Source organism: Artibeus jamaicensis, unplaced genomic scaffold, assembly GCF_021234435.1.
Source record: "Artibeus jamaicensis isolate MK-2021 breed Jamaican fruit bat unplaced genomic scaffold, CSHL_Jam_final scaffold_1964, whole genome shotgun sequence".
NCBI lineage: Eukaryota > Metazoa > Chordata > Mammalia > Chiroptera > Phyllostomidae > Artibeus > Artibeus jamaicensis.
The window spans coordinates 43,679,875-43,692,950 of record NW_026522030.1 but is presented as its reverse complement, the minus strand read 5'-3'; the positions used below and the strand labels follow the sequence as shown (position 1 = coordinate 43,692,950).

General features: G+C 40.4%; 1 protein-coding gene across 2 annotated transcripts in view; it reads right to left on the bottom strand.

Moving 5' to 3' along the window:
* RIC1 (RIC1 homolog, RAB6A GEF complex partner 1) overlaps positions 1-11,775 on the bottom strand; it is a 135,003-nt gene extending 123,228 nt beyond the window's left edge. Inside the window, exon 1 of one of the 2 annotated variants that reach the window (XM_037143598.2) lies at positions 11,392-11,775. In XM_037143598.2, the coding sequence (XP_036999493.2) occupies positions 11,392-11,535 (144 nt within the window). In that variant the 5' untranslated portion in view covers positions 11,536-11,775. The remainder of the gene's footprint in view (positions 1-11,391) is intronic. The other variant, XM_037143597.2, reaches the window with a different exon arrangement.
* Positions 11,776-13,076: the final 1,301 nt, after the last annotated feature.

Below are 13,076 nucleotides of genomic sequence, written 5' to 3'. Positions count from 1 at the left end.
ATAGAACAACCTACACTCAGAATCATCAGAAACTGCGTTGAATGGAGGTCTGACAACTACAGAATTAAAGAAACCACATCCATCTAGACCGTTAGGAGGGATGGAGACGCAGAACCAGTTGGTCCTACACCCATGTGTGGTAGATAAAAATTTGGAAGGAATGTCTTGAGAGCAAGAAGCCCCAACCCAACACACCCCCAGTCCAGCATTCCAGTGCCAGGAGGATAAGTTCCCATAACTTCTGGCTGCGAGAACCAGCTGGGATTGAGTTGCTGCAGTTTCAAGCAGTTTCTCTTAAAGAACCCACATATGGACTTACTCAGACTCACTCCTTCTGAGCTCCAGCACCAGGGTGGCAGCCTGAATGGCACAAGCAGCATACAGGAAGGAACTGAAGTGTCTGGAGTCAAGGTGCAATCTGGGAGACAGCTTTCTCCCTGACAGAAGGGCCAATAGAGGCCATTGTCACTTTTCTGAACTCTCCCCACACAGAGCCAAAGAGCCACAGAGCCAGCAAGTGGGTACCATAACTGAGACTCCATCAACCTGGCTAACACTGTTTGCCCCACCCAGGAGATCCCCTCAGATTCCATCCCACCCAATTTACAGCCCACTCAAGCTGTTAACTGTAACTTTTCCATATGAATAACTGACCTAAGCTCATGCTTCACAATTTCCTAAGTCCTCTCAAACAAGCAACAGCTGGGCCACAGTGAGCCCCCAGACCCCATTCCTCTTGCTAAGTGGCCCCAGGACTGCCACTAGCAACAGCCAACCTAGACTCACAGCTTGTCTTTGTCTGGGGACCTCCAAGCCCAGCACAAGTGGCAGCCACCTCATATTGTTATATATAGCTCAAGCAGGGTGGCACCAGGCAAAACACAGGTGGGGGCTGACCTCGGCCTCCACCACCTGGGAAACCCCAGAGCCTGCAAACCCAGTGGAGAGCTACAGACCACGTCAGACATCACCAGCCTGCCCCTGCACAACTGAGCCTCCACAGAGGGCGAAGACTGGACACAGCCAGTCACTGCAGCTGACTGGCCCGGGCTAATCCCTCCAACTGACCTGCCAACAGCAACCAAGACTCAACTACAAGAGCAGGGTATACTCACCCTAAACAGAGGGTGCACCTTGAGTACCCAGCTTGGGTGATAGGGGCGGCTGTGCCACTGGACCCTACAGGACAGCTACTACATTAGGTAACACTACCAAGACAGGGAGTCATAGCAGCTCTAATACACAGGTAGCAAACACAAGGCCCATGGACCAAATCTGGACCTCTGCCTTGTTTTATCTGGCCCAGCACCTTGTTTCTACCTGGCAGCAGCGCCAAGCTCCTTGCCCCTAGTTAAGGAGTAGTGACATTTATACAGACCTAAAATTATATTCAGCCCTTTGAAGGCAACTGCAAGGCGGATATAGCACCGGGTGAAATTGTGTTTGACACCCCCAATCTAATACATAGGAAAAAAAAACACAGGGAGGCTGCCAAAAGGAGGAGATAAAGAAATATAGCCCAGACTACAGAAAAAAGAACTAAGAAATGGAAATAAATGATCTGGAAATAAATAATCTATCAAATACAGAGTTCAAAACACTGGTTATAAGGATGCTCGAGGAACTTAGTGAGAACTTCAACAGCATAATGATTTAGTCAGGAATGAAGGATACACTAACTGAAATAAAGAATAATTTACAGGAAAACAACAGTAGAGTGGATGAAGCTGAGAATCAAATCAATGATTTGGAATAAAGAAACCAAAAAACAACCAACAGAATAAGAAAAAAAATCCCACAATATGCGAATAGTGTAAGCAGCCTCTGGTACAACTCTAGCATTCTAACATCTGAAACACAGACATGCCTGAAGGAGAAGAGAAAGAGCAAGAATTGGAAACTCTATTTGAAAAAAAGAACAAAAGAAAACTTCCCTAATTTTGAAGGAAATAGACATGCAAGTCCAGGAAGCAGAGAGTCCCAAACAAGATACAAAGAGGCCCACTCCAAGACATATAATTAAAATGTAAAAGGTTAAAGGTAAAGAGAAAACCTTAAAAGCAGCAAGAGAAAGTTAGTTACTTACAAGGGAGTTCCCATAACATGGTCAGCTGATTTTTCAAAAGTAACTTTGCGGGCTAATAGGGACTGGCAAGAAATATTCCAAGTCATGAAAGCAGGGACCTATAGCCAAGACTGCTCTACTCAGCAAAGCTATCATTTAGAATCAAAGGGCAGATAAAGAGCTTCCAAGACAAGAAAAAGTTCATCATCACCAAACCATTATTATATGAAATGTTAAAAGTAACTATTGAAGAAAAAGATCAAAATTATGAACAATAAAATGGCAAAAATACAAATCTATCAACAACTAAATCTAAAAAACAAACTAAGCAAACCAGAACAGAGATAGAATCATGAATACACAGAGCATTTTGATGGTTGCCAGATGGGAGAAGGTTGTGAGAGACACGTAGGGGAATGGGTAAAGAAGTGAGTGGATTAAGAAGTACAAATAGGTAGTTTCAGAATAGCCATGAGAATGCAAAGTACAGTATAGGAAATGGAGAAGCCAAAGAATTTACACACATGAACATGGACATGATGATGGTGTGGGATTGCCTGACAGATTGGGGATGCTGGGTGGAGGAGGGGCAAAGGGGAAAATTGAACCAACTGTAATAGCGTAATCAATAAAATATAATTAAAAAAATAAAAATCAACAAATTACAACACAAAGAACAGACTATGGTCAGTAAAATCAAAAGCTGGTTCACTGAAAAGATCCATGAAATTGATAAAAATTTTAGTTTAATGAGGGCAATTCCTTGAGATAATCTATTAATTTTAGGATGGGTTTTTATATTTCTGCAATAAAACATACTGTTGGAATTTCACTGAATCTGTAGATTGCCTTGTGTACTATAATCATTTTAACAGTATTAAGTCTTCAATCAATGAACACATATGTGAATGCTTTCCATTTATTTGACTCTCCTTTAATATCTTCCATCAATGTTTTGTAGTTTTGAACATATAAGTCTTTCACCTCCTTAGTTAAATTTAATACTATGAACTTTATTCTTTTTGATGCTCTTATAAATGGAATTGTTTTCTTCATTTCTTTTTTGGGTGTTTATTGTTACTATATATAAATGCAACTTATTTTGTGTGTTTATTTTGTGACCTACAATTTTGCTAAATGTTTATTAGCTCTAACCAAAAAATACTACAACAAACAAGTTCTGGCAATACTGTAAGACAGCAATATACAAGAATTAATTTTATATCTATACTCTATGCCAGTAACAATCTGAAAATGAAATTAACAAATCTATTCAAACAGCTTCATGAAGGATATTCATACAATGGAATAATATTCAGCAATAAAACAAAGTACCACAAAAACATACTAAATAAAAGCCAGACACAAAAGACCACATATTATACAATTACACTTAATATGGGATTTCCAGAAAAGTCAAATCCAAAGGGATAAAAAGCAGACCAATGTGTTCCTGTGGTTGGAGTGGGAGCAGAGGTTGAATGCAAATGGGGTAATGCCTTTTTGTTTGCTATAAATGTTCTCAAACTAGACTGTGATGATGGTTGAACAACTCTTAAGTTTACTAAATATTACTGTGCACTTCAATATATATTTATAAACCTCAATAAAACTTTTAGAAAATTAAACCACAACTAATTCTACTGAAAATCAATATCCAAAATTTCACATGTAAATTTATATATAATTTATTATTGAAAAAGGCAAATCACTTGGGGAGACAAATAGGCATGTGATGGCTACCCAAAGTAACACAATTATAATGAACTTAAAAAGGTAAAAATACCTTGACTCCAGGAGGACTTCGCCAAGATGGAGGTGCAGGTGGAAACGCTGTACCTTCTCACACAACCAAGTTTAAAACCAACAAAATTTCAGCAACAAAAACGCAGCCAAACCACAGAAAATTGAACTACACGGAAGTCTGACAAGAACGAACCATTCAGCCAAACCCGTAAGAGGGGTAGAGCCAGCAGGAGAGTGGGGTCAAGCAGGAAAGACCCACCGGACCGACCCAGGCGCGAGACCCAGGCACGAGACCCAGGCACGAGACCCAGGTGCGCAGGCAAACGTGGGCGGATCCCAGGTGTGGAGCAGCAGCAGCAGACCCACCTAGGGCTGACCGCAATCACACTTTCACGTGCAGATAAACCAGCGAAGGAGGGAGCAGTGAGACAAACCGAGCAGGCCCGAGCACGCCCCAGCAGCAGGAAGCAGCAGAGAGGACAACACTGTCGCTCTCTGACCCCATCCCCACATACAGCATCACAAACCAGCAACTGGGTCACCCCACCCTGGTGAACACCTAAGGCTCTGCTCCTCATACATAACAGGCATGAACAGATCAAAACATTATGGCTCAAGAACAACTCAGAGCCCCACAGCCCATAACTCTAAGCGACCAAGAAATAGCCAAACTTTCAGATGCATAGTTCAAAGCACTGGTGATAAGATGCTCACAGAACTGGTTGATTTTAGTCACAAATTAGAGGAACATATGAAGGCTAAATTAATTGAAATGAAGGGAAATGCACAGAAAACCAATAGTAATGGAAAGGAAACTGGGACTCAAATCAATCGAGTGGACCAGAAGGAAGAAAAAAAATGACCAAACAGAAAAGGATAAAGAAACAAGAATTCAAAAAAATGAGGAGAGGCTTAGGAACCTCCAGGACATCTTTAAACGTTCCAACATCCGAATGTTGGGGTACCAGAAGGGAAAGAGGAACAGCCACGGGTGGAAAACTTATTTGAACAAATAATAAAGGAGAACTTCCCCAATCTGGCAAAGGAAATAGACTTCCAGGAAATCCAGGAAGCTTAGAGAGTCCCAAAGAAGTTGGACCCAAGAAGGAACACACCAAGGCACATCAGAATTACATCAGCCAGGATTAAAATGAAGGAGAGAATCCTAGAAGCAGCAAGAGAAAAGGGGACAGCCACCTACAAAGGAGTTCCCATCAGACTGTTTCTGATGGATTTCTCAAAAGAGACCTTCCAGGCAAGAAGGGGCTGGAAAGAGGTATTCCAGGTCATGCAATCCAAAGACCTACAACCAAGATTGCTCTATCCAGCAAAGCTTTCATTTAGAATGGAAGGGCAGATAAAGTGCTTCTCAGATAAGATCAAATTCAAGGAGTTCATCATCACCAAGCCCTATTATAGGAAATGTTAAAGGGACTTATCTAAGAAAAAGAAGATAAAAAAGATGAACAGTGAAAGGACAGCAAACTCAGTTATTAACAACCACACCTAAAACAAAAGCAAACTAAGAGGACAGCTAGATCAGGAGCAAATCATAGAAATGAAAATCACCTGGAGGGTTAGCAACAGGGTAGTGGGAGAAGGAGAAGTGGGGAGAAGGTACGGAAAATAAGTAGCATAGACAGTAGGTAGAAAATAGATAGGGGGGAGGGCAAGAATAGTAGGGGAAATATAGAATCTAAAGAACTTGAGACACGTGGTCATAAATTAAAGGGGGGATGGTGGGGGAGGGGGTGTGCAGGGTGGAGAGGAATGAAGGGGGAGAAATAGAACAACTGTAATGGCATAATCAATAAAATAAGAAAAAAAATACCTGGCTCCAACCAATTGATGCTTGCTCATTCATAAAAATATTTTAAGTAACTGTCTCACTTTGTAAAAAGTCTGAATTCTAGAATATTTAGAAATATTCTTAAATTATAAATTTTTTTTCTAATTTCATAAATTACCTAATACACAAATGCTTTATATAGCAGTAAGTGAAATGCTTTAATACAATACTTCCTACACCACCATTTTAGGTAACATTTACAAACACTATTAAATATTGAATCATATAGTAAGAAAATTTTTTCAATTCTTCTTTAACCCTTTTCATTTAAATAAGGAGGAAACCTGTATGAGGTGCTAGTTTACTCTTAAACCTCTCTCGTGTACCTGCCAACTGCTGTTTTTAAGAAAAGGGCAAGAGCCTTTAACAGGAAGCAATTTTTGTGACATTGTCTTTATTGTACTCCCTCGTACAGTAATCCTCTATCAATATAAGTGGTGCTAGGTTTCCATGTATAGTAAAGATATAAATTAATGTATATTGAAAGATAATCTCAAGTTTAAGAGTTAGGTTGGGTACGTACTATGAGAACAGTGCAAAAATCATGAATGAGGCATGTGAAGGACGTAAATTCAGGAAAATTTGCTTCCCATGATGTAAACCACCTAGGACACAGTAAACTCACAATGAATGTTTACCTCTAATATGGATAATGTCAATGATTCAGAAGCTCCTAAAGATGACTGACATACCTTTATGTGTTTATACTGCTTCTTTTGTGTGTCTTTCTTTTTCTACAGATTATATCAATACAAACACATGCTGGGAACCAATGGTTCCCACTAATTACACTATTGCACAACAGTTTAAATTTTGGTAAAGTATAAATTATCTAATAATTAAAGTAGGATCCTTTATCAAGTACCACTTTTATTTCTAGCTTCATTGATATAATTGGCATGCAGCACTGTGTAAGTTTAAAATGTACATGTTGGTTTGAAACACCTGAACCTTACAAAATGATCATAGTGTTAGCTAACACCTAAATCAGGTCATGTAATTACCATAAATTACCATAATTACCATTTCTCTGCCCTAAGTAACTTTCAAGTACTTAGCAACTCTCAAGTAATACAGTATTATTAACTATAATCACAATGCTGTACATTAGATTCCCAGAACTTACCCATCTTAGAGCTGAAAGTTTGTACTCTTTGATCAACATCTCCCCTACTCCCCAACTTGTAACCACCATTCTAACCTCTGTTTCAAGGACTTCGGCGTTTTTAAATTCCACATAAAGTGATACCACATAGTACTTGTCTTCGTCTATCTTATTCAACTTCACATGATGCCCTCGAGGTCCATCCAAATTGTTACATACGGCAAGATGTTCTTATTTCTCATGGCTGAATAATATTCCATTGTGTATATATACACATTTTTATCCATTCATCCACTGACAAATATTTAGGTTGTTTCCATATATTGGCTATTTATTATGAATAACATGAACTGCTTTTCTACTATGTATTTCAAAAAAGTAATTAATTCACTTTCACATATATAACCCTCTTTAAAGTTTTTTTGAACTTAAATTGTAATTTACCACACCGTATTTTTAAATTACACGTCAACACTTTAAAAATCTTCCAATTATTAAACCTTTAAAAAATTCTGTGCTACACAATAGGACAGATATTCATTAATTTATTTTGTTATTAAGCGTATGTTTTGTTCAAGGCATTATAAATAATACAAAATAAGATTATTTCTGAACTCTAGTCAGTTATAATCTAGTTGGAGAAATGAAGCATGTGGCAAACCAACAATACAAAAAGTCTTCATAAAAAATGTATATTTCTGGTTATGGTAAATAAAGAATGACTCATATAGAAACCAGAATTTCAACAGAAGCTAAAGGATAATATTCTGATAGGTAGAGATGGGGCAAGAGAGCATTCCAAGAAGAGATTGTCTATGATATCAAACTATGGAATTTGAATTTCATTTTGTAACCAGCACTGAACCCTAAAGGACTTCCAAGCAGTGGTTTATAAGGAAGGCTCTCTGAAGGCAGTAATAGAATAGATTTGAAAGGGTGAGCTGGGCAAATGTAGGTACAAATTAAATGTCCTTCCTGAGGTTATATAGTTAACCAGATACCCGATCCTACAACTTGCTTCACTGAACACCTATCTCACTGTTTTCTATTATTAGCATATACCAACAAGAGTTACACAAAGACACATAATTCATGTTATTTTTATTAGCAACCTTCACAGTGATAACTCACAACATTTTCATCTGTCATGTTAACACACTAATGTCTTTGGATAAAATGTTTTGTTATGATACATAAAGTATGCCCCTTCATCCCTTTCATGTAGCGCCCATTTATGCTATCTTTCACAAGAAGTGTTCAAAAATACTGGTGAAGCTAATGTATATATTGAAATAATCAATGATCTGGAAATTGAGATAACACTAATGCAGAATTACAGCATTCTAAGATACCATTTTGTGATTCACATTCACATACGTAGACTTCCATATGGACAATTAAGTAATGCATTATAGGAATAATTCTAGCCTCTTTGGTATAGTACAAAACACAGTTCACTTGACAAAATACCCATGTCGATAACAAATCATAATGTCTTTTAAATAGCAGCTTCATCCTTGAAGCTGAAACTAGTCCTTTTACAATACCCTTCACAGAAAGACGCTAATTGTTCAATAAATAAAGTCACACTTCTACCACCCCAATTTGACATACACATATCAAATATTTTTTAAGCACCCGTTTTTGGGTTCCAAAATATCTAAATGAACCCTGTTATAAACTCTTGAGTAATTTTCAGAATTTCTAAGTAGAATCACAAAATAGAGAAATCAAGTTACACTCAAAACTGGTTACATCCTCAAACTAAAAATGAAATCAAAATGCAAAGTATCTACAAAAACTCCTGTTCATAAACACATCTAAACAGTACTATACTACATTCCTCAAATTTGGAGACTGGGAAGAATTTTCAAGACACATGACTCTATAACTGGGAGTCCATTAGATACTTACACGATATAATAGTAGCTATAAGGAGTACAGGAAAGTTCACTAAAAGAACCATGAAATGTAGGAAGTTATTTTTAGAGATTTCACTTTAATGTTTCCATAGTTTAATGACTAATCAACATTTTACATATAGTAATTCTCTTGGACATCAAAAAATCCAATTTAGACTAATAAATGCATGTTCCTTCACCAAGGCTAGGCTTCTTTATTAAAACAATACATCCTCCTTAAGTGAATTTCACTTACTAAGGGAGACCCAACAAAACTTGATGCAAAGCATGCAATGTTTTCATCTCTTTGATGTCTCCTCCTATCTCCAAAAGCCCTCGAGTGGCTTTTAAAACTTCAACTACTCCATAAAACCCTTCTTTAGATCTTCAAACTTCACTTTATTCTACAAAGTGTATATACTTGCAATATACAACCTCTCCAATATCAAAGCTTTCATGTTCTCATGCAAACATTTTAGCCCAATTCAGTCTAAATTATGTGGGATAAATGATGCTCAATTTAGCTAGAGGTATTTTCACATTTGGAAGAAGTCTGTTAACCTAAATTTCTTCTAACTTACATAGTTTCAGTAAGTGTAGTAAATAAAAAATAAAAATAAAAAAATTTAGATTTAGCAAGAAAAAAAGGCATAATTCAGAAAGGAGACTGGAAGCTAGAGTCTGACACCTGTTCCCCATTCACCTAGTTCTATAATCAAAGAGCTTAAAATCAAGTGATCCAATACTTCATTTTTAAAATGACAAAGCTGATGCCAAAGATCAAGATTCACCACTCATAAGCCTACAGTACTTTGCAGCCTTCCCTAAGACATTATTTCATTTCATTTCACCTCATATCTCTGGACCCATAGATTTCCTATAACCTAACTTTCTGTACACTGGACCTTAATGGTAATGGCCCCAGGACTTCTGCAAAAGGTAGCTATCTCTGTGTGTAGAGAGTAGGAGTTTAAATGAAAGGAGTATGGGTAGTTTTAAATTCCAGGACTGCCTTCGATTTACTCAGTATTTTTACACAGTAACTCCAAAAGTAAAAAAAAAAAAAAAAAAAAAAGAAAGAAAAAAAGAACATATTCTCAATATTCATAAAACTGGGGTGTATTTTTGTATCTTTTACAGAAGATTAAAGTAACTTACAGGCTTCTGGTCTATTCATCACTCATAGTAAGTCGACTTTTGCCTAAAAATAAGTTAGGTCCACCTTTTTAGAGATAAGGAAAGTTATAATTTTAGTCTTTACAATTTGTTACATTACAGTGAAATCACTCACTAAACTCAGAAGACAATTGAAAATTCAAGTTATAATTATTTTTTCAGCATGTGCTTTATATAATTATATGCACCCAAGCATAAAAAATTATTCAATTGGCAGACACAATGTAAATGAATTAGTATCTTATTTAAGAACCAAATGATATATCATATTTTGTTTCAAAAAATGCAATCAAGCACCAGACAGAATAGTCACAATGCAACTTTATATCAGCCTACCTTGTTTTAATATATATTTTAAAATTAAATCAGCCAAAACTGAAAGGTAAAAGTCTGATTTACAGTCTATGATAGTCACATAAAGGAGATTCCAGAAATGTCTCAATCTCATCACCACATTTACCAGGGTTGTGAGGATAGCAAAGGGTGTTCAGGTGGTTAAACAGAGAGCGGAGGGTTTTAACTACTTTAACTAACGTCAGTATTTCACACAGATCTAATAAAGCTAAAGTCACAACCTATTCCCACATGGTCAGGTAACCTCTGGAAAGATAAAAACTTCATTCTGACATCGACTAGTGCCGCCTTCTTCTAAGAAAAAGAACAAGAGCACTTTTATACCCTATTTTGTAGCCTTTATAGACAGTTCGCGAAAAACAGTGTCTCTCATCCACTATTCACTTTTTAAGCCTTTCTTCTTATCTACTCGGTAATTAGATACAAGAAAGAAAAAAAGAACAGAATTCACAGCAAGCAAGAACAAAACTGTTTCGCGCTCTCCCCAAATCTTATTTCCAGCTGCTAGTATCTCTGATGTAGTGCGAACAGATTTGAGTTCTACTTCAGTCCCTACTAACTCTCCCCCCACCCCCAACATAGACAATTCTCTACTTAAGAGTCCAATAGCAGCAGAAAAAAAAGGACCAGCTTGAAAATGGGGACATGCTCGGGGGAGACAAGAAGTTAACCAGACCTTTAGAGACAAAATAAAGAACTCTAGCTGTAGCTGCCAGAAATAAGTTATGAGAGGCCTGTAAAGTCTGGCACTGGATAAGGAGCCCAACACGCTTACCCTAACTCCAAATCAACGGCTTTTAAAGCAAAGAAGGGCTAGGAACACAACAGCCGCTAACTTTCTAATTGTGGAAAGTTTAAACAAATTTGTTCATGGGTAACGGGGGAAGGGAGAGGAGAGTAAGTCCGGGCTCAGCCGAGGGAGCGCGTGGGGTCTGCCCTGTGCACGGCGGTCGGTCCAACGCAGGAAGGCACAGGATTTTTGGCAGCAGCAGCAACTGTATCCACCCCGGAGCCCCAGGCAGAGGACCAGCCCCGACCCCGGGTCAGAGTAGGTGGAACGAGGAGGCGGACGGCCGAGACCAGTGGGTCTGCGCGAAGGGGAAAGGGGTCTGGGACTCTGGGTGGAAGTTGAGGGCGGGGTGGTGCCAGGACGCCGGGGAGGGAGCGCCGAGAGGCGGCGGGCAGCTCTACTTACTCGGCAGTACCAGATGCTGAGGCGGGCCGAGGCCAGCACTGCGAAGAAAGTCCTCTGGGGGTCGGACTGAACGTGGAAAGGCGTCTCGGCCGGGGTCTCCAGAGGACAGAGCAGCCTCTTGGGCCAGCCGCTCAGGAAATACATGGTCCGCGAGGAGCCGCAGAAGCCGCGGCGCCCGGCCCCCGGCCCCGTCCGTCACACTCAGCGGCCCGCGGCCGCACGCCTGCCTCCCACACCGCCACTGGCGGAGTCGGCGGCGACGGCAGCAGCAGCTTGGGGCATCTGCCCGCTGGCCTGGCCCGGCCGACGCGATGCTAAACTACGAAAGCACCTCGGAGCTGACGGGGCCCGGTGTACGGGAAGGAGGGAGGAGGGAAAGCTTGGACTAAGAGGGGGCGGGAGGAGCGTGGAGACCCGCCCCGGCCCCGCCCCATTCTCGGGCCGCGCGGGCGTCACCACGGCGCGCCGCGTGGGAAGGTTGGCACGCGCGCGCGCGCACTGGAGACGTCTCCCATCGCCCTCTCCCGGCTCTCTGAAGCCCCGCCCTAATCTTCTCTGGCGGCCGCGGCGCAGAGTCAATACGCAAGCGCTATTGCCCTGGTCTTGCCCTTCTGCACCTCCCACTCGCAATCTCGAAGTACCCTCCTGGCTGGGAGGGCGGGGCGATCGCCGGAGACTGGGAGGCTCGGAGGCAGAGCCAGGCTAGACGCTTCTGCGAGGCTTCTTTTCCTGGGTCTCTCCCCTGGCCTACCCAAATATGACTTCCCTTGGGGATTGGTAAGGCCTCTAGTGGGACTTGCCTGGCGTTGCTCGGCCTGAGTGGAGGGGAATGGGGAGAGAAGAGGGAAGATTGGGAGCTGGGGGGGGCAGCGCGGGTTACGTGACCCTCGCTGCTAGAGCTACCACCCTGGGCTCCTGGCCGCGGCTTCAGTGCTCGGCAGCTGAATCCTTGGCCCAGTGATCTCATTGTGTGCAGTGAAAGCTGGTGGTGAAGTTCCCACCCTCGTGGGGTGTACATCTGGAACGGGCCTTTAATTCAATTCGTAAATAAACAACCAACGACGAAAGTGCCTTAGTCGTGTCGTTTGTCCTTTAGGAGTTTGAATCTAGCATGTATTTTTTAATTCAGTTTGCATTCATCTCCTTTTGCTAGTCATAAATTTTAGACGTGAGGCTTGTCTTTCTCTTGTACCCTCGGTAGGGTATGTGCCAGGAAAGACTTGGACCTCATTTCAGAGCTGGAAGGGACTTTAGACATTAGTTCAGTGTTTAACTTCTGGACCACAGGGATCACTTTTAACAACTGTTTGTTTTATTGACCCAGTGATTACCTGTGAGTAGGAGGACAGCATGAGCGGGGATAGAGTGTGTAGTGAGAGTGGGGTGGGGGTCTGGGAAAAAACTTGCTTCTCATTGTTTACCATTTTTGTACAGTTTGAATTTTTCTGTATCTTTATATTACTTTTTAATTTAACATTTGTGTTAGCCCAGATTAAAAACAAAACAAAAAGTTAACTCATTTTTAAAAGTAGCAACGTACACAGAAAAAAAGAAGTAACTTAATCCATATCAGATGGAGCATTGTAGCTGGTAGTCACCACAAAGTATGTAACTTTACATAATTTTTCTAAACATTTCACTGAATTCCACAGAAGGTGATCAAATAACCCACATTCCTCAAATCA